The sequence below is a fragment of the Vipera berus genome (assembly GCF_964194415.1).
Source record: "Vipera berus genome assembly, chromosome: 2".
Taxonomy (NCBI): Eukaryota; Metazoa; Chordata; class Lepidosauria; order Squamata; family Viperidae; genus Vipera; species Vipera berus.
Window position 1 is genome coordinate 175161351 of NC_138203.1, and position 20773 is coordinate 175182123.

The 20773-nt window shown below is 39.1% G+C and overlaps 1 protein-coding gene across 2 annotated transcripts in view; it reads left to right on the plus strand.

Annotated features, from left to right (window-relative positions):
* The window catches only part of TBCD (tubulin folding cofactor D), a 176856-nt gene that overhangs the window by 89536 nt on the left and 66547 nt on the right, over nt 1-20773 (plus strand). For both annotated transcript variants that reach the window (XM_081320970.1, XM_081320971.1), the window contains exons 15-17: nt 8222-8378; nt 15255-15312; nt 18205-18234. In XM_081320970.1, the coding sequence (XP_081177096.1) occupies nt 8222-8378; nt 15255-15312; nt 18205-18234 (245 nt within the window). The remainder of the gene's footprint in view (nt 1-8221; nt 8379-15254; nt 15313-18204; nt 18235-20773) is intronic.

A 20773-nucleotide genomic window follows, 5' to 3' on the forward strand; every position in this document is an offset into this window, starting at 1 on the left:
CCAGACCTCCAGCTGCCTCACCTGACAATCGGGGAGGGGAGGGGAGGGGGGGAGGAAGGAGGAAGAAACCAGCGCACCCTTCGCCCTTTTATTGTCGCAATCGAAGAGGCAGGAGAATGCGGGGTGGGGAGGGGAGAGAGAGAGAGAGAGAGAGCAGAAATCCCTATTTTCGGAGCCGAGAAGAGAAGCGCGGCTACAGCAGTCGCTAGAGTTCCCCCCAAGGGGGCGGAGAAAGAACTCTCGGAGCGTTTCTTTCGTAAATACGCGCGCAGGCACACACTCGCCCAGCCGCGCGCTTCGCCCAGCTTCTCGCGGGGAGTTTGCAAGCCCTTCGTTTCTCTTCAGGGCCGTCAGAAGGGCGAGCAAGTCTCTGCCCTGCCCTGCCCTGCCGTGGGGGTGGGGAGCCAAGCGCGCTTGACGTTCCTGGAAACGAGAAGGGCCTGCGGAGACTGACACCAACCCGAGTGCCCAAGCGGGTCTTCTCAGCGTCAGGCAAAGTAGCTCACATGCAAAACAAGCTCGGCAGAGGAGCCGGAGCAGCTCCGCTGCTGGGGGCGTGTCTCGGCCGGGCCTTGCAGGATCTGGGCCGGGCGCCTCTGCTCACTGCTCCGGCTCCTCTGCCGGGCTTGTTTCGCGTGCGAGCTACTTTGCCGGCCGCTGCTGAGGGAAGATCTCTGGAGAGGAGCATAAGGTGAGCTGCTGCATTTCCCAGCCTCGGCTTATACTCGAGTCACCAACTTTTCCCACTTTTGGGGGGTAAAATTAGGGGTCTCGGCTTATATTCGAGTCGGCTTATACTCAAGTATATACGGTAATCAATAAAATCAAACATTAAAATCAGAACAATTTAGAATTAGAAGTTTTAAAATTATAAAAAAAACAAAATTATAAAAGTTTCAGAAGGTAAAAAATTCCACAATGGGGAGGACTAGCAGTTGTTAATGCAGGCAGGGGGTGAGGTTCCCACGGGCAGCAGCTAACCTCATCATTGTATGGGCCTCTGGGTCCCCCCTACAAGGCTACACAGCCAGGTTTTGTGCCCTTTGTAGAAGGCCAAGGGATTGGAGAATTTCCTCACCTCTAAGGACAAGATGTTCCACAGTGCAAGGGCAGTGGCAGAAAAGGCCCTTTTCCTAGACCCGCCAGTTAAAATTCTTTGATTGACAGGGTCTGTAGCATATCTTCCCTGCCTGAACAAGTGGGACAGGCTGATGTGATGAGTTCTGTACAAAACATATATAGTACCTCAGTGAGATTCACAAGCTGTCACCTTGTTTTAGCTGTTGCTCATATGCTGTGTGTGTTTGTATGGTAATAAGCTATACAGAATAACCTGGAGGGCAGTGTATGGAGGATTGTAAGTTTGATACGCTTGTGTTCAACATAGTAAAATTAAATCCTTGTGGCCTTAAAAAGAGGCTAAGGCAACAATAAAAATGCTTGGCATCTATTTGATCCCTCAGAGAATGTTCAGCAGAGATTGATTAGAACAATCCTCTGTTGGATAGTTAAAAACACTGGAAGGAGAGATCTGCACTTGATTGGCAGCAAGAGGTTACTAATGAGTGCAATTTATCTAAAACTTTCTGTTTTAGAGAAATGGGCAAGGAAGAATACTTTAAACAATGTTTTTGGTGTTGATGCTGTTATTTTGTTTATAACATAATTTAAAGGCCTTTTTAAAAATGCTTATTGATGTTGAGGTTCTGAGGATTCTTTAATTTTGTAATACTTATTTTTGTATTTTTTAATTTAGTATAATACTCTAAAATATTTTTTTCCTATTTGTGTTTAAGGATATTGTATTTTTCAGGATTTAAAATATTATTAGTATTACAGACTATGTTTTCACACCAACTAAGAAATAGACCAGTCTGCTGAACCTTTTAGAGACCGAATGCCCAAACTGCAACTCAAAACCCACTTATGTATCGCCGGGTGCCATGAGGGCGTGGTCCGCTGGGTGGGCGTGCCCTGCTGGGTGGGCTTGGCTACGGTGGCCGTGGCAGACTGGATGGGTGTGGTCAAGGTGGGCGTGGCCAGCTTGATGTTGCTGTGGCGGGTGGGGCAGTGGGCAGGAAGGCATCTTGCTCAGCGGGTTGGGGGCATGGGGGGAGGCTCCTGAGCCCCACAGCTCTTCCGAAGGGGGAGGAGGAGAGTGGGGAGGGACTGTGCTGGGATCAGGGCTCCTTGTGCCTTCAGCTGCCCACCTTCACTCTTCTGCTGCAGATGCCGCGGCTCCACTTGCCTGGCAGGGCGGTCGCGCACGGGGAAACACATAGGGCTGCTGCCTCGCTTTCCGTGCCGGTACTGGGCTGGACTGGGCACGAAGCCTCCTCACAGCTTCTTCCCCCATGGACATCGGGAGCGCCCACCCCACTTACCACTCATCCTGGAGCAGTTGCCGCCATCCCGCACTCTCCAGCCCATCGCTGAGTGTGCCAGGATGCTTCCCTTCAGGCTCCCTTGGCCTCTTTCCCCCCTCCAGGGTGGGGCTGGTCAGACTGCCCCAGTGGACAGCCCTGCACCCATCCCCAGCAGCTTACTGAGTCAGGCGGTGCCTCTCCTTCCCATTGCCAGGTGTGCCAGGATGTCTTCCTTCGGGCTCCCTCAGCCTCTCCCCCTCTCCAGGCTGGGGCTGGTCAGTTTTCCCCTGTGAGCAGCCCTGCACCCGTCTCCAGTGGCTTACTGAGCCAGGTGGCACCTCTCCCCGCACGCGTCCTCAGGCGGAGGAACCAGGCAGCCACGGCTCTCACTCTCCTCCGCCTCCATCCGTCTGAAGCCCGGGCTTGGTGCGCCTGGCTGACCGGCAACGGACTGGAGAGCATGGGACGGCGGCAGCTGCCCTGGGATGAGCGGTAGGTGGGGGAAGAAGCGGCAAGGAGGAAGAGCAGGTAGGCAGGTGATGCTCCGCTCCCTCCCCAGCGGGCCGCCCTTCACCCAGATTCCTGTGGCGGGCGCCTCTCTTGTGGCTGCTCCCATTAAAGTGGCAGGTAGCACTGCCGGGTCCACCACATGGCCAGGAGGAGGCAGCCAGAGGGTCAAGCGGCTCTGACCATGCCCGTGCTCCAGCCGTGACCCTAGCCTTACAAGCTGCAGGGAGGGGGGGTTGCTGGGCCACAGAGCCCAGATGGTCAGCAGCAACGAGGACAAGCCAGGCCGGCTCCAAAGGTTTGGAAAATGCCTCTGCCGCCCGAATCAGCCATGGGGGGTTGTAAAATCGCTCTGCAGCCCTAAATCCATGTGGCAGATGCCTTTTCCAGGCCTCTGGAGCCCAGATCGGGATGCTGATGTGCTGCCAAATTGCCCCGCGGCCATGGATGTGAACTCCAGAAGCTTGGAAAATGCCTCTGTCACCCAGATCGGCCATGGGCGGGGGGCACAAAATCACTCTGCAGCCCTAGATCCGCATGTCAGAGGCCTTTTGCAGGCCTCTGGAGCCTGGATCGGGCCGCTAGCGGGCCGTAAAATCACCCCACGGCCATGGATGTGAGCTCCAGAGGCTTGAAAAATGCCTCTTCCACCCAGATCGGCTGTGGGAGGGTGCAAAATCACTCTGGAGGCTTACCTGTGTTCTTGCTGGTAGCTGCCTCCACCATCCAGCCTGGATCCACTCAGCTCTTGCAGCTTCTCCGACTCCCAGTGCAGAGAGATAGCGAGAGCGCAGGTGCACGTGGTGAGGCGGAGGGGAGCAGCCTGGCCCTGCCTCCCTCTGGGGCAATGGCACGCGTGCCCACAGGGACTGCTCTGCGTGCCACCTGTGGCACGCGTTCCATAGGTTTGTCATCACGGAAATAGACATTTCTTATTTCAGATTTGAAAGTTGTTCCATGTTACAAGATATTCTTTTTTTATTTATTAAGTTTTATTGATTTTCTATTTTTACAAATCATAGGTGCTTAGTAAACAATTTTTTAGTTAACAATACATTTTAGAGTATTCTATGTCTTTTTCTTTGTTCTTCAATATCGCTGTCAGTTTCTACACATTCTGACATTTTCTTAATCCCTTCTTCAAATGGTATTCTTTACTTCTCAAACACTAAACAAATGCAATTCTTTCTGTTATTAATACATATAACATACATACAATATTAAGTATATAGTTTTCTATCATATTTTTCTAATATTATATCTAATAACAATAGTTCTAGATTACAACATCTTTTCTATCCAGTTCATGTCTCAATTTTATTTGCAATTGAAGTCACCTTATTAAGCAAATACCCCGTTTTCCAAACTCTTATTTCAGTTTTGTTATCCCTTCAGTCTTCAAAGTATCTTTATAAATCATGATTTTCTTATAATTTATGTTACAAGATATTCTAAACACTGCTACGGATATAATAGGGACCACCACAAGAATGCTAGGGCTTGATAAGATAGAACTATTAAAGCAGAAATATTAATACTAATAATAGTAATAATTGATAAAAAATATTTTACCTGTTAAGGTGCTTTGCATGTATTATGTTTTAAGTTATCTCCCTTGTTTCAAGTATTGAAATTGAAAGAATGCAAGTCTTCAGTCTTTTAATTGTTAAACCACAGAATTTCTAATGAAAACGGAGAATGGAACTCTTTTCAGGGCTGTATTTTATTACTAAACATGTGCTACGTGAAATGCATATATCTCTGCCCTCCCCAGCTTTACCCTGTACTTTACTCATCCAGTGAGATTTGGATGGCAAATTATGGCCAAGTGAGGAATATGCAAAAATTAAGGGTCTCTTTCCCCCTCAGATTGTTGTTTCTGTAGGCTACAGCAGTTGTTTAAATTGCAGTTCAATAAGCAAAGTGTTTAAACTATATGACCCCACTGGAAGATGCCAAGAGGAAGTCTTTTAGAGAAACATGTGTATTTGTAGACTTTGGCAGTATACCATTAGAACTGTGTGAAAGATTTAATTTGCAAATGTCTTCAGCTGAAAAAAAGAAGAAAAAAAGAAGCTGTAGGATGGCTAATGAATTGTTAAAACTTTTTCCCCCTAATATAATGGAAAGGTTTTTTTAATTTTGGAGAATATATTTATCTGTTGGTCATTATACATTTTGAAACTAAAATATGCTCCCGCTTTATTTTCAGTTGTTATTTTTAAGAATCATTTGACTCATCGAATAAGCAACTACCTTTATCTGTGGGGTCCTCATTTTCTTGGGCTACCAAAATATTGGTTGTGATTATGCAAAATGATAAGAGAGTTCCAAAGAACAGACCCTAGTTAAGAAGGATGCTCATGAAACAAATAGAATTTGTCTTCTGAGCTTGGAACAAAACATGTCCACTCCTACTGTTATGTGGAATCCTCTAAGCTTTTTGTGTTCCAGGAGAATAAAAGTCAAAATAATGTCATTGTTCTGCCATAGGAATTAAGTTCATATTAAGTTCCTTATTTCCTCAGTTTTCATCTTAAGGCTAGCAAAAATAGGTGAAATGGAAATCTCTGTTTGATATTTTATACAACGCAGCCTGCTGAAAGATTGGTTGTTTAGTTAGAAATTGAGCCTTAAAAATGTTTTTATATAATATTTATAATCAAAATTTGTAGAAACAGCAATTCAGCATATTTTAGCTTGCCTGCAGTCATAGAAATGAATACAGCTAGGAAGCAAGAATAGAGCCAGTACAATGCATCCCATAAACAACATGATAACAGCAAATATACTATCTCTGACTGAGAGCTGGAGGCTTCTTCCTAATTCATGTGTACTGTATACCAGGGCTTTTCAACTTTTTCACCCATTGTACTACCATTAGGATATGGCAACATACAAGTACCACCAGTTGCCTAGCAAGGTGTCAAAAACTTGATGACCCCCCCGCCCAAAAAAAGGAAAAAAGGGATGAAGTACAGATAGTCTTTGACTTACAACAGTTCACTTAGTGACTGTTCAAAGTTACAATGGCACTGAAAAAAGTGCCCCCCAAGCCACAGCCGAGCAGGACACCTGCCTGCCCGCCCGACGGCGCTCTTCCTCCTGTCCGAGGTTTTTATTGTTGTGAGCATTTCTGTTGAGGATTGGCAGCGGGGGGGGGGAATAAAAACCAAACACCCCCCCAACCTGGTTGCAGCAGGTTTTGGTGACTTCACATGACCCTGGGACACTGTGACTGTCATAAATATGAATCAGTTGCCAAGCATGTGAATGTAAATCATAAGACCTTGGAGATGCTGCGACATTCCAGCTGATCGGCGCTTCTTCTGGGCTCAGCAGAAGCACCAGGAGCAGCGCCGAGCTCCAGCTGGAGCCTGGCGCTGATCCTGGTGCTTCCGCTGAGCCCTGACAGCCCTGCAGCTCCAGCCATCTTTCACTCAGGCTTGTGAGGTGCTGCCACTGGTTCAGCTCATTCCCCTCCCCCACTACCACTTTTCTAGGATGGTCGCGTACCACCTGCTAGGTGCCAATGTACCACAGGTGGTACCCGTACCACTGGTTGAAAAGCCCTGCTGTATACAGTTTTCACATTTATAAGCCTTTCAAAAAAGAACAATAACAAAAGGAACATTTTTTTTTCATTGTAACATCCTGAAAGTTCAATAGCATAGCACTTTATCTAAAGTGATTATCTACAATGGCTTCAATACACTCAGCTCTGAAATAGGGAAGAGGGAGGGGCTTAGAAGGAAGCAATTATCAATGGTCTAAACAGCTGTCCCATAGTACTGTGTTTTATTTGCCACAACTATATTGGCAAATCTTTTGGAGGGGGAGATTCTGTTTATAAGCAGCTTCAACCTTCCTTCCTTCCTTCCTTCCTTCCTTCCTTCCTTCCTTCCTTCCTTCCTTCCTTCCTTCCTTCCTTCCTTCCTTCCTTCCTTTTTTTCTTTCTTCTTGTCTCCCTCCCCACCCTCAGTTTTTGGTCCTATCCTGTTCAGTTTTCAGACGTTATTTTGCTGGTGTGCAGACAGACTCTGATTTGGGTTAGAAACAATACAAAACTATCAACCAGTGGTGGGCATTATAAAACAATTTGGAAAAAGTGCCTCATAGTGTTTTGCCCAAGATTACGGGGTGTTTTGTTCTAAAGTTGAGATTATAAAAACAGTTTCAATCTCAGGACACTTTGTATCTACCCTATTTATTAAGAACAGCTCACCAGGAACTTAAGTATTATTTTATGTATTGGGATCCACTGCAATTCTTACAAAATAAAAAATATAATTACAACTTAGAATTTTATTTGAAAACATGTGGATCTATCATAGAAAGATGAAGCTGCTTGAATATCTTGGGCTACTAGGAAGCAACCTCATCCCTTTGTTTTCTGGATAATGGTGTTTGGTGATTCCTTAATATTAATTGTAAAAGCTACATTATAAATAAGGAAGCAGGCCTCCATAACATCCTCCATGTGCTTACTCAGTTCCATTGTGGCCTGCAACACAAAAATGTCAACCAAAAAAAACCCAGACTGCTTCTTTGTTTAATGTTATCAGCGTAACAAAAAGGATTTGTCTTAAACTTGTAGTCTGTTTCTTCAAAACTGCTCTAGAGGATTGAGAGCAGTATAGATCGGTGGGGTGCATAAAAACAAGCACCTCAGTTGATCTGTGCCAAGAGACATTTGAAACAGTCTTTTGCATCACACAATATTTAACCAGTGGTATTCAGAATTTTTTTTTATTTTTATTTTTTTATTTATTTTTATTACATTTATATCCCGCCCTTCTCCGAAGACTCAGGGCGGCTTACAAGCTTAGCAATAGCCTTCATTCTATGTATATGCCTGTTTGTTAGGGCTTTCACACACACCCCAAGCGGCATTATTACAAAGTCAGCTTAATTGCCCCCAACAATCTGGGTCCTCATTTTACCTACCTCGGAAGGATGGAAGGCTGAGTCAACCTTGAGCCTGGTGGGATGCGAACCTGCACTAATTGCAGGCAGCTGGTGTTACTTAAGGAGGCATTAGCCCACTGCTCCACCAAGGCTTTTTTGGCAGTCATTTACTTGTTCCATTATTCTGTAGCAGCTGCTGTATATCTAAACTATGTATGGTTGATATAAAATATATAATGCAGCATAAGGATTTAGTAGTCACTGATATCCTGTGAATAGAAAGGCTCGCAGTGCAAAGGAATCGTTATCCGGAAGTCACACCATTGGATCTTTAAAACATAAAATTCAATAGTTGGTAAAAAAAAAGTTCAACACTGTAAATTTTCACAAAGTCAGGTTTTGCGACTGTTCCTTAATACTTCTTCTTTTAAAACTTCCAGTTGTTCCTGTGATTTTGAAAGGACTAACTTACGATGAAAAACGGGGAGCTTGCAGTGTTGGCTCCAATGTACGGGATTCTGCTTGCTATGTATGTTGGGCTTTTGCTCGCGCCTATGACCCTTTAGAACTGAGACCTTTTGTTAACCAGATTGCAAGGTAAGTTTTTAAAATGAGATACAAATACCCCAATTTCTTTACATGAAATATTTTTTCAAGAAATGAATAAGGAAATGACATTTCATATTAATGCTCCTTGAAAGGCTAAATGTAGAGCTATTATAAAAATCTTATTTAAAATATTTAAAATACTTGGATTCAGGATATATAAGAGAACGTATCCCATGTAGATATGTCTAACTTCTGGAGAGCCTCTTGATTGTGCCACATTCAGTGCATTCTTATTTGAAAATATTTTCTGGAGATAAAACAAATGCCGTCATAGTTACAGCTGAAGCACTTGCTTTAACCTTAGGTTCTTGTTGGCATGGAGTAGTTCATGATACTATTTTCACTACATGTGGGCATCAATTATATATACTGTATATATGATAATTATGTATATAAGTATACATTGTAAGTATGTATACATATACATATGTACAGTATATATACAAACTATATATCTACAATATATGTTGTATACAAAACATTGTGATAGATGATAGATAGATAGATAGATAGATAGATAGATAGATAGATAGATAGATAGATAGATGATAGATAGCAAGTTTCATTATGTACTCATGAAACTAAATGGAACCATGCCTGTGGATTCTGTTACCTATGATAAAAGTTATTCTGCTAAAGTGATTGTATAGGTGAGAAAAGTTTGGGGTGGTTTTTTTTGTTTCTTGTTTTGTTTTGTTTGCTTTTCCAGTTGTAATAATTTAATGTGGGAGCTCAGCAATAAACTGTATGTTGAGAATCAGGAACCTTTGGGAGCATGACGCATAGTTTCACCTGTATTAGTATACTTTGGTTTACAGCCAATAACAGTAATCACATATCTTTTCTTTCTTGTCTCTTAGTTCTGGCCTTAGGTGTGTCTTCTCTTCTGTCTGAGAAGAGCCATCTATTTAGCCACAAACAAATTGTTGCTATCTTTTTACAGAATACCAGTTCACTCTTTGAACAAATATTTCCAAAGAAAGTTTAGCCACGTAATTTCAGATAATGATATTATTCTAGATATTTGTAATTATTTTAACTACCCTACTCAAATTTTGAACAATTAGTAATGCAGAGTTAGCTGTCATAAGGATGGCTAAAAAGGTGGGAATTTGGGGAACTTTATCCCCTCCAATCCATTTCACTCACTACGTAATCTCTTCTAATGCCTATAACATATGCATACTCTGATTGGCTTTAGCTGTTTGCGTGGCATGATGATCGGTCACTTTGACCTAGATATTTTATGGACACATTGTATATAACAGAAAAAAGTACTACAAAAACTTGAATAATATTTTCCAGTAAATTCCAGTGCATAACATTGCCTAATTGTGATATAAAAAGCCATGAAAGCAGAACTGAATGGATTGTTATTAGTGAGTGTGGCTATCAGAAAAATCATGAGAAAGTGCAGATCAGGTGACTATTACAGCTACTTTGGAATGTAATCAGATATATTTTAAAAAATAATATATAGGTAACTGCCAAATGAGAGCCAGTTTGGTATAATGGGTAAGGCATCAGTTTCAAAACTGGATGACACTGAGTTCTAGTCCGCCTTATGCACGAAGCCAGCTGGGTGACCTTGAGCCAGTCACTTTCTCTCAGCCCTAGGAAGCAAGCAATGGCAAACTACTTCTGAAAAACCTTACCAGAAAAACTACAGGGACTTGCCCAGGCAATCTTAAAAAATTGGGCATGATTGAATAGAAGAAAAAAACACCTGCCAATATTATAATATTTTTATGATTTATTGAAAAGCTTCTTTGTGGAAGGTTACAGTATAATGCTGAGTTTCTATAATTATTTAAAAGACTTAAGATATTTACTTGAAAGTTCTATTTAGTTTAATTGCTGGATAATTTTGTTCCTTTGGCAGTGGTTAGAGAACTGACAGATAAAAATAATTAGAACTGGAGTTTAGTCTTGAGAAGATGGGAAAACTCCTCCTTTATCTGTGCTTCAGAATTGGACTATATTTCAAGTCAGAAAGATTTGGTCAAAGTGTGGGAGTGCAGGCAATTTAATCTTCCCTGGAGTACTGCATGGTGAGAAGAAAAGAGAGGTGTGGCTCTCATGTAAATGGAGCCACTTGGCCCGAGGGCAAGATTAGCCTGCAGAATCAGGAAATATGAATATTGCTCAGAGCTACATCTTATACTGTGATGAAATGCTGAGAATAATTTTACACGAATAAGTTTGTTGCCTGACGAGTTCATTCTCAAGAGCAACTTCTGTTAATATGTAACAGAAATAAAGTAAATTTGCATTCCATACAGGTAGTCCTCAATTTACTAATCACAATTGAGCCCAAAATTTCTGTTGCTAAGCAAAGCAGATTTTTAAGTGAATTTTGCCCCGTTTAGACCTTTTTATTTTGCCACAGTTGTTAAGCAAATCATGGCAGTTAAGTGAATCATGCAGTCATTAAGCAAGTCTGGCCTCCCCCATTGACTTTGCCTTGTAGGTAGCCAGCTGGGAAGGTTACAAATGGTGATCAGATGACCCTGGGACAGGATAGCTATCATAAATACAGGCCACTTGCCAAGCCCCCAAATTTTGATCATGTGACTATGGGGATGCTGCAAAGTTGTAAGTGTGAAAACTAGAAACATAGAAACCTGATGGTTAAAAAAAAAGACCTAGTGGTTCATCCAGTCTGCCCTTTGAAGTTTTTTTTAAAAAGATTTTGTTGGATGATGGCTTATCCCATGCATATTTAAACTCAGTTACTGATGATTGACCCACCACCTCTGTTGATTCCAAGCTTCCACTACTCTTTCTGTGAAATAATACTTTCTAACATTACTTTTGAACTTCCCTCCTGTAAGTTTGAGATGGTGCCCTCCGTGTTCTTGAATTTTGCTTAATATTGAAAATGCTCCCTTCTCGAACCTTATTAACATCCTTGAATGACCACAACTGGTCATAAGTCATTTTTTTCAGTGCCATTGCAACTTTGAACGGTCACTAAACAAATGGTTGTAAATCAAGGACACCCATATCTCCATTTTCCACATTAGCTTGTTCAGATGTTGTGATTAAAGATATTTTCAAAATAGACCAATGAGGTCTTTCAAAATGCAGGCCTTTTCTCTTAATACCTAAAGTCTGACGATGGCTCTGGCATTGGTTCTGTCCTATTGGTTCATTTCTGACTTTCTCTACTTGTACCTTTTTAGTCCATATCTAGTGCAATAATATGTGCCCTTTAGCAGCCTGCAGGAAAATTCTCAGTGGTCTTCTGGGAAGCACTGTGGTGCAGGGGACCAGATCTTCTTCCCTCGATCAAATAAGCAGTCTCCAGAAGAATGTTGAACATCTGAACAGTGACTGATCAGAAAGGGTAGCTTCCTTCTGAGGAGTTTATTCAGGATCCTGGAGGAGATAGGAAATCTCATCATTCTCTCTACCAGTAAAGCCTCACCAGAAAGTTTAGTAGTAGGAGGAGATTGAGGCTCCCGCTGCACTTTAGAGAGCCCAGCAAGGATACCATAGTGCAGGGGTAGGCAACCTTGGCTCTTTTATGACTCATGGAATTCTGGGAGTTGAAGTCCACAAATCATAAAAGAGCCAAGGTTGCCTACCCTTGCTATAGTGTATGTGAATGTATATAAATATATGTGTGTTCATATTCATGTGTACAGGTCGTCCTCAACGTACAGCCACAATTGAGCTCAAAATTTCTGTTGCTAAGCAAGACATTTCTTAAGTGAGTTTTGCCCCATTTTATGACCTATCTTGCCACAGTTGTGAAATCACTGCACACAGTTGTTAAGCAAATCTAGCTTCCCCATTGACTTTGCTTGGGCAAAAGGTAACTCTGGGATATTGCAACCATCACAAATATGAATCAGTTGCCAAGCATTCAAATTTTGATCACATGACCATGGGGATGTTGTTGCAAAGGTCGTAAGTATGAAAAATGGTCATAAGTCATTTTTTTCAGTGCCATTGTAACTTTGAATGGTCACTAAACAAATGGTTTTAAGTCTAGAACTACCTGCATAACAATAGTCCACAAACCTAATCAGTTTCAGGGTTGTCCATCCTTGCTTATATGGAGACACTCCATTTATTATTTGTGAATCAGAGAATCTGGTTTGTTCTGAAAGGAAGACTCCAAAGAAAGTAACAGTAGTTAGAGTTTATTCTTTATTCTATTGGACCTATTCAGATTCTCATTTTTCAATATGCTAAATAAAACACAGAGGAATATATTTATATTTGTTAGGTTTTCATGGTAATTAAAGAAGCTGATGAGAATAGTTGTGGTAATTTATGGCTAATAGTAAGCCAGTATGATTTACCAATTGAAATAGTTTCATTTTAAATGTGTAAGAAAGTTTACTGCTGAGTTTTGATATGATTTAAGATTTGTCATTGTCCAAGCTAACAAAAATAAAGTACAGAAAAGCTAACAAAAATAAAGTACAGAATACAGAAAATGAAACTCATATTGATATTAAATGTAACGAACAGTTTAACATCTAATGACAAAGATGTGTTTTTAAGGAGTTTCTAGTGAGTACGTACAGCTGCCCAAATAGTACATGGTATAATCATGGAGTGATGCAGATGAAGAATTTTTCCTGTGTTTCAAATACAGAGGCATCTTCAGCAAGCCTTTTCTGGAGATGCTGTCTTCAAATTGGGAACTATAGTCTCCTGGATTAATTAAGACCTAAGCCATTTGGGGACTTTAAAATCAGGCTAATTTACAGTGTTTTAATTTGAATCAGTTGTATCACCTTTGGAATTGGTTTGTTTTCCCTTCCTTGCAGAAGGCAAGTAATGTGTGGGCCACATTCGGCTCTGAGAGCAAAGAGTTCCAGAGCATCAAGGCCACTGCTAATTGTGTGAGAATAACAGCCATAGTTTGAATAACCTAGTTCTAGGTATATACGTGTGTGGTATGGAGACAGTTAGGAGCAGAGTTTGTGGATATTCTTTTTTGCCAGATCATCTTTAGAAAATCCAAAGGCATTGTCTCTCTGGATAAATTATTCCAATTATTAAGCTTTCAAAAATCCACATGGTTACTAATCTCTAAACCAGAATCTTGGTACTAGTCCCTTATAGTTCCTAATAACTTATAATACAACAACATTTGAAATTCTTAAAATCATTTTTTCAGTTTTATCTCCAGAGTCATAAGAGTACAGATACATTAAAATACTGTATTAGTGTTTTGATTTTTATTCCCATGACACATTTATTGCTGATCTTGTCTTTAATTATATTTCTATATATTTGTCTCTGAAACAGTGATAAATATGTAGTATTGTAATAAAATATTTAATATATTTTAAAACACTACATAAATTTACATTGTTTGCTAGAAATCAGTTACAGTATATTACATCTGCACCATAGAATTAGCGTGGAATAAAGTAAGTTAATTACAAATATTTTTGCTGCCGATAAAAGGAATTCTGTTCTCATTTATGTGGAAGAATCCTGGTAGATTGTAGTAAAATTAAATAATAGGAATATCCTAGATTCTGTAGTGTTAAATGGGAATATATGTTCAGTGGATCACAGGGACTTCTATAGACCAATCCACAGCATTCACTGCTGCAATTCATATTTTCATACTGGCTTTGCTGTAAGGAAAGCAAAAACCTATCCTATTTTGGGCGGTGCAATTTCTCAGTGGTTAAGATACTGGAGTTTGTCATCTGGAAAGCCAAGAGTCCAGGTTTGAGATCTGAGTGCTGCCTGACGGGGTGAGCTCCCGTTACTTGCCCCAGCGTCTGCAAACCTAGCAGTTCGAAAGTGAGCAGATAAAGAAGTGCCATTTTGGCAGGAAGGTTACAGCTTTCTGTATTTCCATGCTGGCCACATGATGGTGGAAACATCTTAGACAATTCTCATCTGGGAATCAACGTTAAGCACCGCCCCCTTGAGTCAGTCACGACTAGACAGAGGAAACCTTTAAACCTTTATCCTCACATTAGAAGTCTGATAAGCTCCTTTTCTAATACACAACTTGAAGGACTAAACACTCACGTACAAATCAACTCTCTTACAGATCTTCTTTCCTTTTTATAATGCACTAGAGTTGTTCAGCTATAGCTCACAAAAGCTGTAATAAAATGTGTTAGTCTGTAAAGGTGCTACCAGATGCCTGATTTTTGCTAAAGACTGACATAGTTTCCTCTTACAATCCTTAAAGTTCTCCCTTTTAAACCTGTGTTGCAATTAGCCACCATTGAATGATCAGCATTGAGAGATAGGGTATCCTGTCTTATAAATTAAGATCATCATAAGATCATATATTTTTTTAAAAAAAATGCAAATCAAGGAAATAATATGCATATGTTGGTATAATCTTGAAAAAACAATTTAAATGCTTTGCTACAGTATAACTATAGCATAGTAAAGGTAAAGGTTCCCCCGCACATGCGTGCTAGTCGTTTTCGACTCTAGGGGCCGGTGCTCATCTCCGTTTCAAAGCCAAAGAGCCAGCGCTTGTCCGAGGACGTCTCCGTGGTCATGTGGCCGGCATGACTAGACACCAAAGGCGCACAGAACGCTGTTACCTTCCCACCGTAGTGGTCCCTATTTTTCTACTTGCATTTTTTTACGTGCTTTCGAACTGCTAGGTTGGCAGGAGCTGGGACGAGTAACAGGCGCTCACTCTGTTATGCGGCACTCGGGATTTGACCCGCCAAACTGCCGACCTTCTGATCGACAAGCTCAGCATACTATAAACCAAATACAGAGTTTGAAATTTACCAATTTTAGCCAATAGTGAATGCAGCTAGTATAGTCCTTAAACAAAAATGATAGCTCTTCTCTTTTATTCTTCAAAAGACAAATTATATCATTTTTTTTCCTTTTCGTTTCTCTTTTCAGTGCCCTGATTATAGCTGCTATATTTGACCGTGATGTTAACTGCAGAAGAGCAGCCTCGGTAAGTTTAATTATAATCTATGGAACAACAGTAATGTATTGAGATGATTTTTCTCAGCAGTACATTATGTTATTCAGTAGCTATTTCAAATGTTTTACTTCCTAGGTTTACATAAAAACAGAAAATTGTATCTCATGTCAAATTCTTCATGTGCAAAGTGTATTGTCTTTGTTTGATTGTTTTTATAACAAGTCAATATGCCAATTGTATAAAGGAACAGCTAAGACTGCTAAGCTTGTAAGCCGCCCTGAGTCTTCGGAGAAGGGCGGGATATAAATGGAATTAAAATAAAAATAAAATAAAATAAATAAAAGACTGAAAGAACAGAGTGATCTTTATTATGTCAAATAATAACCACTGGGTGGTTTTGATTTCAGTTCAAGTTTTTAATATATATAGAAAAGGATCTTTAAAAGTTTTTGCAAGTATCTTGTTTATTTTCAATCTGTTGGTGGGACTACAGCAAACATAAAGATCCACAGATTGTAGTAACCGTTATCAACAAACTTGACTGGATAGGATAGGGTGAGAAGGCAGGGTGAAGAAAAATTTCATTTCTTTTCTCTCACGTGTTCTGCTGGGAGGAATTTCCCTTTCTTCAGGCTTTGCTCTGCTTTCTGAAAAAATCAACAGGTTCAATTCAATCCTGGATCTGGAACCAACCGTTAAAGAAAAGGACCAGGTCTTCTATAAATACTACTGTCAGATCTTCTGCTCCTTACCTTCATATTATTATTAATAATAATAAAGTTGGAAGGGACCTTGGAGATCATCTAGTCCAACCCTCTGCTCAGGCAGAAAACCCTATACCATTTCGGACAAATGGCTGTCCAGTCTCTTCTTAAAAAATTCCATTGTTGGAGCATTCACCGCTTCTGGAGGCAGGTTGTTCCACTGATTGATTGTTCTGTCAGGAAGTTTCTCCTTAGTTCTAGGTTGCTTCTCTCCTTGACTAGTTTCCCTCGGTTGCTTCTTGTCCTACTTTCAGGTGCTTTGGAGAATAGCTTGAGTTCCTCCTCTTTGTGGCAGCCCCTGAGATATTGGAACACTGCTAATATCTCCCCCCTTGTCCTTCTCTTCATTAAACTAGACATACCCAATTCCATCAGCCATTCCTTATATGTTTTAGTCTCCAGTCCCCTAATCATCTTTGTTTGTGTTTTATTAACACAAACACATTTCTTTTGTACATTATATTATCGAATGTAAACTCTAAAAATCTGTGAAGCTAGACAGTTTATCGGTCTTGGTTATTTCACACCTGTCTTTTTTGTATAATTTTAGTCAATTGACCAGTTTCTGTTGTGGTCACTTCATTGTTCATGGGCATTAGAAATCCTTCTATTTTTCTCATCTTCTATGTCAATTCTTTCTTGGCTTAAAAAAAGCTTCATATAGCATTTTCCTATTATCAGTTAGCACTCTACTTTTCATATAAATCTGTTTAAGAAATAAATTATATTATAATGTTATATTTATGTCCACTTGAATAATAATATTTATTGTGAAACATTGAGATATGAATTATGTTTGTATCCTCTTTTATATCCTTTTTCCTCCGTTTTTTCCTAATCTGAAGCAATTTCATAGTAATTATTTGTATAATCTGAAACAAATGTCACTCTATAGATGTCATATAATCACATTCCAATGCATGTTTAACTATTTAATATAAATGTTAAATACAAATTAAATATTTCTTATAAAAATCTACAATACTGATTGTGAGTTAAATCAGGAATTAGTAATTTAAAAGATTGCTATAATTTCAGTTTATTAGAATGAAAATTGTGTTTTCCCATGACATAACAAAAGATAGAGGCAGAAATAAGTAGCCAATTGCATTTTGGATATTTAGCAACAATTCAAGCTTAGACAGATGTAATATGACTCAACACCTCAAAAAAAGAATTAATTAACTAGTTGTTTCTCTCACTCTTCCAACAAAATCATAGTTTCATTGAAATTTAGTCTGCATATGGTTTTATATCTTCACTGAATTCATTTTTCTTCAAATTATTGGTTTCAGAGAAAAAACAGATTGATGAGTATAATTTACATAATTTAAAACTTGTTAATTTGAATAGATGGACAATCTGTATTGTGAAATTTTAAAAAAAACTAAACTGCTCTAAGTTATGTACTAGGTTTTCTTTTGATGTCTGTGGGAATTATGTGTAACTTTAGAAATAGGCTGAGTTGTCATCTTTGCAATACATTCTAATGGTAGAAAAAGAAGCTTATCTGGAAGCAGTTCCTGCTAATTACTGAAATTTACTTATATTAGATGTCTCATGCAGTATTGAAATATAATACTTGAGTTTTATATAAAAAATACAAAAATAATAATTGATCCAAAGTTTAAATCTGAATATTTTGCATTTCAAAAACGTATTTATGAAGTCTATACATGGAGTTATTTATAACTCCAAGCAAGATAATGCTATCTGTCATCTCATATAATTTATAAAAGGAGGAGGCGGAAGAGTTTAGATATATGAAAACGCTAAATTTATAGCACACAGCTCATTTATAACTTTACGGAAGTAGCCTGGAAAGTCTCTCTCTCTCTCAGTAGCTGTATTCTAAGGGCATTGTCTTTTCATTTCTACGGGAAGCATTGTATCAGCAATGAAGGCCACTGTTCTGGGTGTGCCTGATTTTAATAAACACCCCTTCCTAAACTGTTCTCACATAGCATATAAATTTAAAAGAGCATTAGCACATAACAACTGCCTAAGGGCATATTCAGCTAACAAAGTTGACTTTTCATTTTAAAATAAAGCCCATGGGTCATTTATATTGCAGCGTGTTTGTTTTGAATTCATGATCTGGTGTTTATCTGCAAGCAAAACTGACTCATTTTTTTATGTTTGCTCTCTCTGTTCTTAGGCTGCCTTCCAGGAGAATGTTGGTAGACAGGTAAGGTTACTTAGGGGGGAAAAACCACAAACCCTTTCATTTAATTTCTTGTAAATCCACTAGAGCATAAAATTAAGTGTAGGTGTTTTGTCACTTCTAGCAGTGGATAAGAGGTTTGGTGAATCTGGATAAATGATTTCAAAATCTAAAATACCTTCCAGTCTTAAAAATGTTATTATGATGTTTCAGAAATTATGATTTCAGAATATTTTTCTGTATTGGATCTGTATTGGATTGGAGCTTTCCAGAAATCAGCATGTCCAAATACAGTTTCTTATTCTCTTTGTCCAACAATCCTATCTGTTCTATTAAGAATGATATACGGGTGACTGTGTGTGTGGAGGGGTGTCTTTTAATGAGGCATTTTTTTAGTTGCTGTAGAGATTTATTTTATTATTATTTTTTAACAAAATCATCCCTTTGGCCAAATTTGCTTTGTAGTTTGCACCCAGCATAAACAAGCACATCCACCTCCTCTTGTATTCCTGGTGTAAAAACAAGAAGTAGGAGGTGGTCCTAAGTTTCAGATTCTTTCCATTTTATTTGAAGTCATTTTTATTTTTTCTAAAAAAAATAGAACCAACAGGAAAGGTGTTTACAGAACTTTCAAGTATGATACTATTTTCCTCTGAGTTTAAGGTACTTTTGTGTGTGTGTGTGTGTGTGTGTGTGTGTGTGTCTGTCTGTCTGTCTGTCTGTCTGTCTATCTATCTATCTATCTATCTATCTATCTATCTATCTATATACACACACATATACATACTGTATATATTTGAAACATTCTGGAAAGTATAAAAAGAATCAACATGTATCTTGCAATTATACAATAACATCTACTATCTATAAAATTGTATTTATTGTACCTGTTCTGAAAATGTTATCTCTTGGTAATTTGGCAACCAGAAGCACCATGTTTTTAAGCAGAAGAAAACAGCCAGCCATTCACTGACAAGCGCAATGAGTCTTGTGTGGTACATTAAAGGTTGCACTCAAAAAGTAATTGAAATATAAATTAATAAAAAGCTATTAATCTGTAAAATGTTTTAGAAGTATTCAGCAGGACATAAGAAGATGCATACTTTTTTTAAAAAAAGAAATTGCCACTATATCTTAATATTTTGTATTGAAATTAAGCTATTCCAAACTATCCATGCATCCATGTCTTTCTACATACAGCATAGTTTAATATGTCTTAAATATATGTCATCCTTAACAGGTTCTTTTTGTCAAATTCTTTTTCCTAAATTCCTTATTTTTAATGTTCTGTTGCTTTAATGTACTCCCCTCCTCCCTCCTAAAAACATTTATCAAATGATAAGAAACTCCTTATTTATATAAATCACTTAGCTCAAATTTTAAACATGTCATTTCAGGATCGCACGGAATAATATTATTTAGCCTTTTCATTTTATCAATCGAGATCCAATTTAGACAGAAGCAACACACAGTTTTAAGTCAAAATTGTAATTCTGTGAACATGTAATCTTTGCAAACTTGAAGAATAGTCGTTTTAGTTGAGCCCCATGGCTGATAAATCCATAGTTCTTTATATAATTATAAATCCCACATTGATAATATTTTGTTAAAAATTATATCCATGGTTAAACTGTATTGATCATGGTAATATCATACAGATACAATGGGAAAATCCATTTTGTGGGAGTAAATGTCCCTTCAGCATTTTATAATGAGGTTGATAGTCAATTATTTTTAAACATTCTCAAATGTGTCCAATAAAACATGAAAGGAAACAAATATTATTGCATTAATCTCATTTCAAGGTGTTAGTGATGACTTACAAAGCCCTACATGGCATGGGTCCGGATTACCTACGGCAACACCTGCGGCCGGCATCAACTTCCCTCCGTCCAGTGCGCTCCCACAGAGAGGGCCTCCTCAGGGTGCCTCCGATCAAGGAATGCCGATTGGTGGCCCCCAGGGGGAGAGCGTTCTCTGTGGGTGCGCCAGACCTTTGGAACCGCTTGCCGGTTGAGCTCTGAACGGCCCCCGACCTTCGCTCCTTTCGGCGCGATCTCAAAACCTTTCTTTTTGAACAAGCTGGCCTGGTCTGATGGGTTGGGGCTGGGTTTTATAATCGGTTTTAACTTTTAATATGTATTAATTTATTACGGGCATTGTAGTTTAATTACTTTTTAATTTTTGTATTAATTTTTATTATGTATTACCCTGTTCACCGCCCTGAGTCCTTCGGGAGAAGGGTGGTATACAAATTAAATTATTAAATTAAATTATTAAATTAAATTAAATTTTAAAATCATGCAAAACATACTTTTTAGTCTTTGAAACCTTTAAGCCATTGATTTGTGAATATGGATATTCTAAGTCTATTCAGGATTCTTTTAAATATATAACACCTATATTGATAATATACTTAGCTGTTTATCAAAAATACTGTAGGCTTAAAATAATCCTAAACAGATAACAGCGTTGACAATAATTCAGGAATTTTAAATGTTACTTGTCTGGATCAAACTGTAAAATCATAAATTTTAATTTTTATTGCCATTTCATAGTTCCT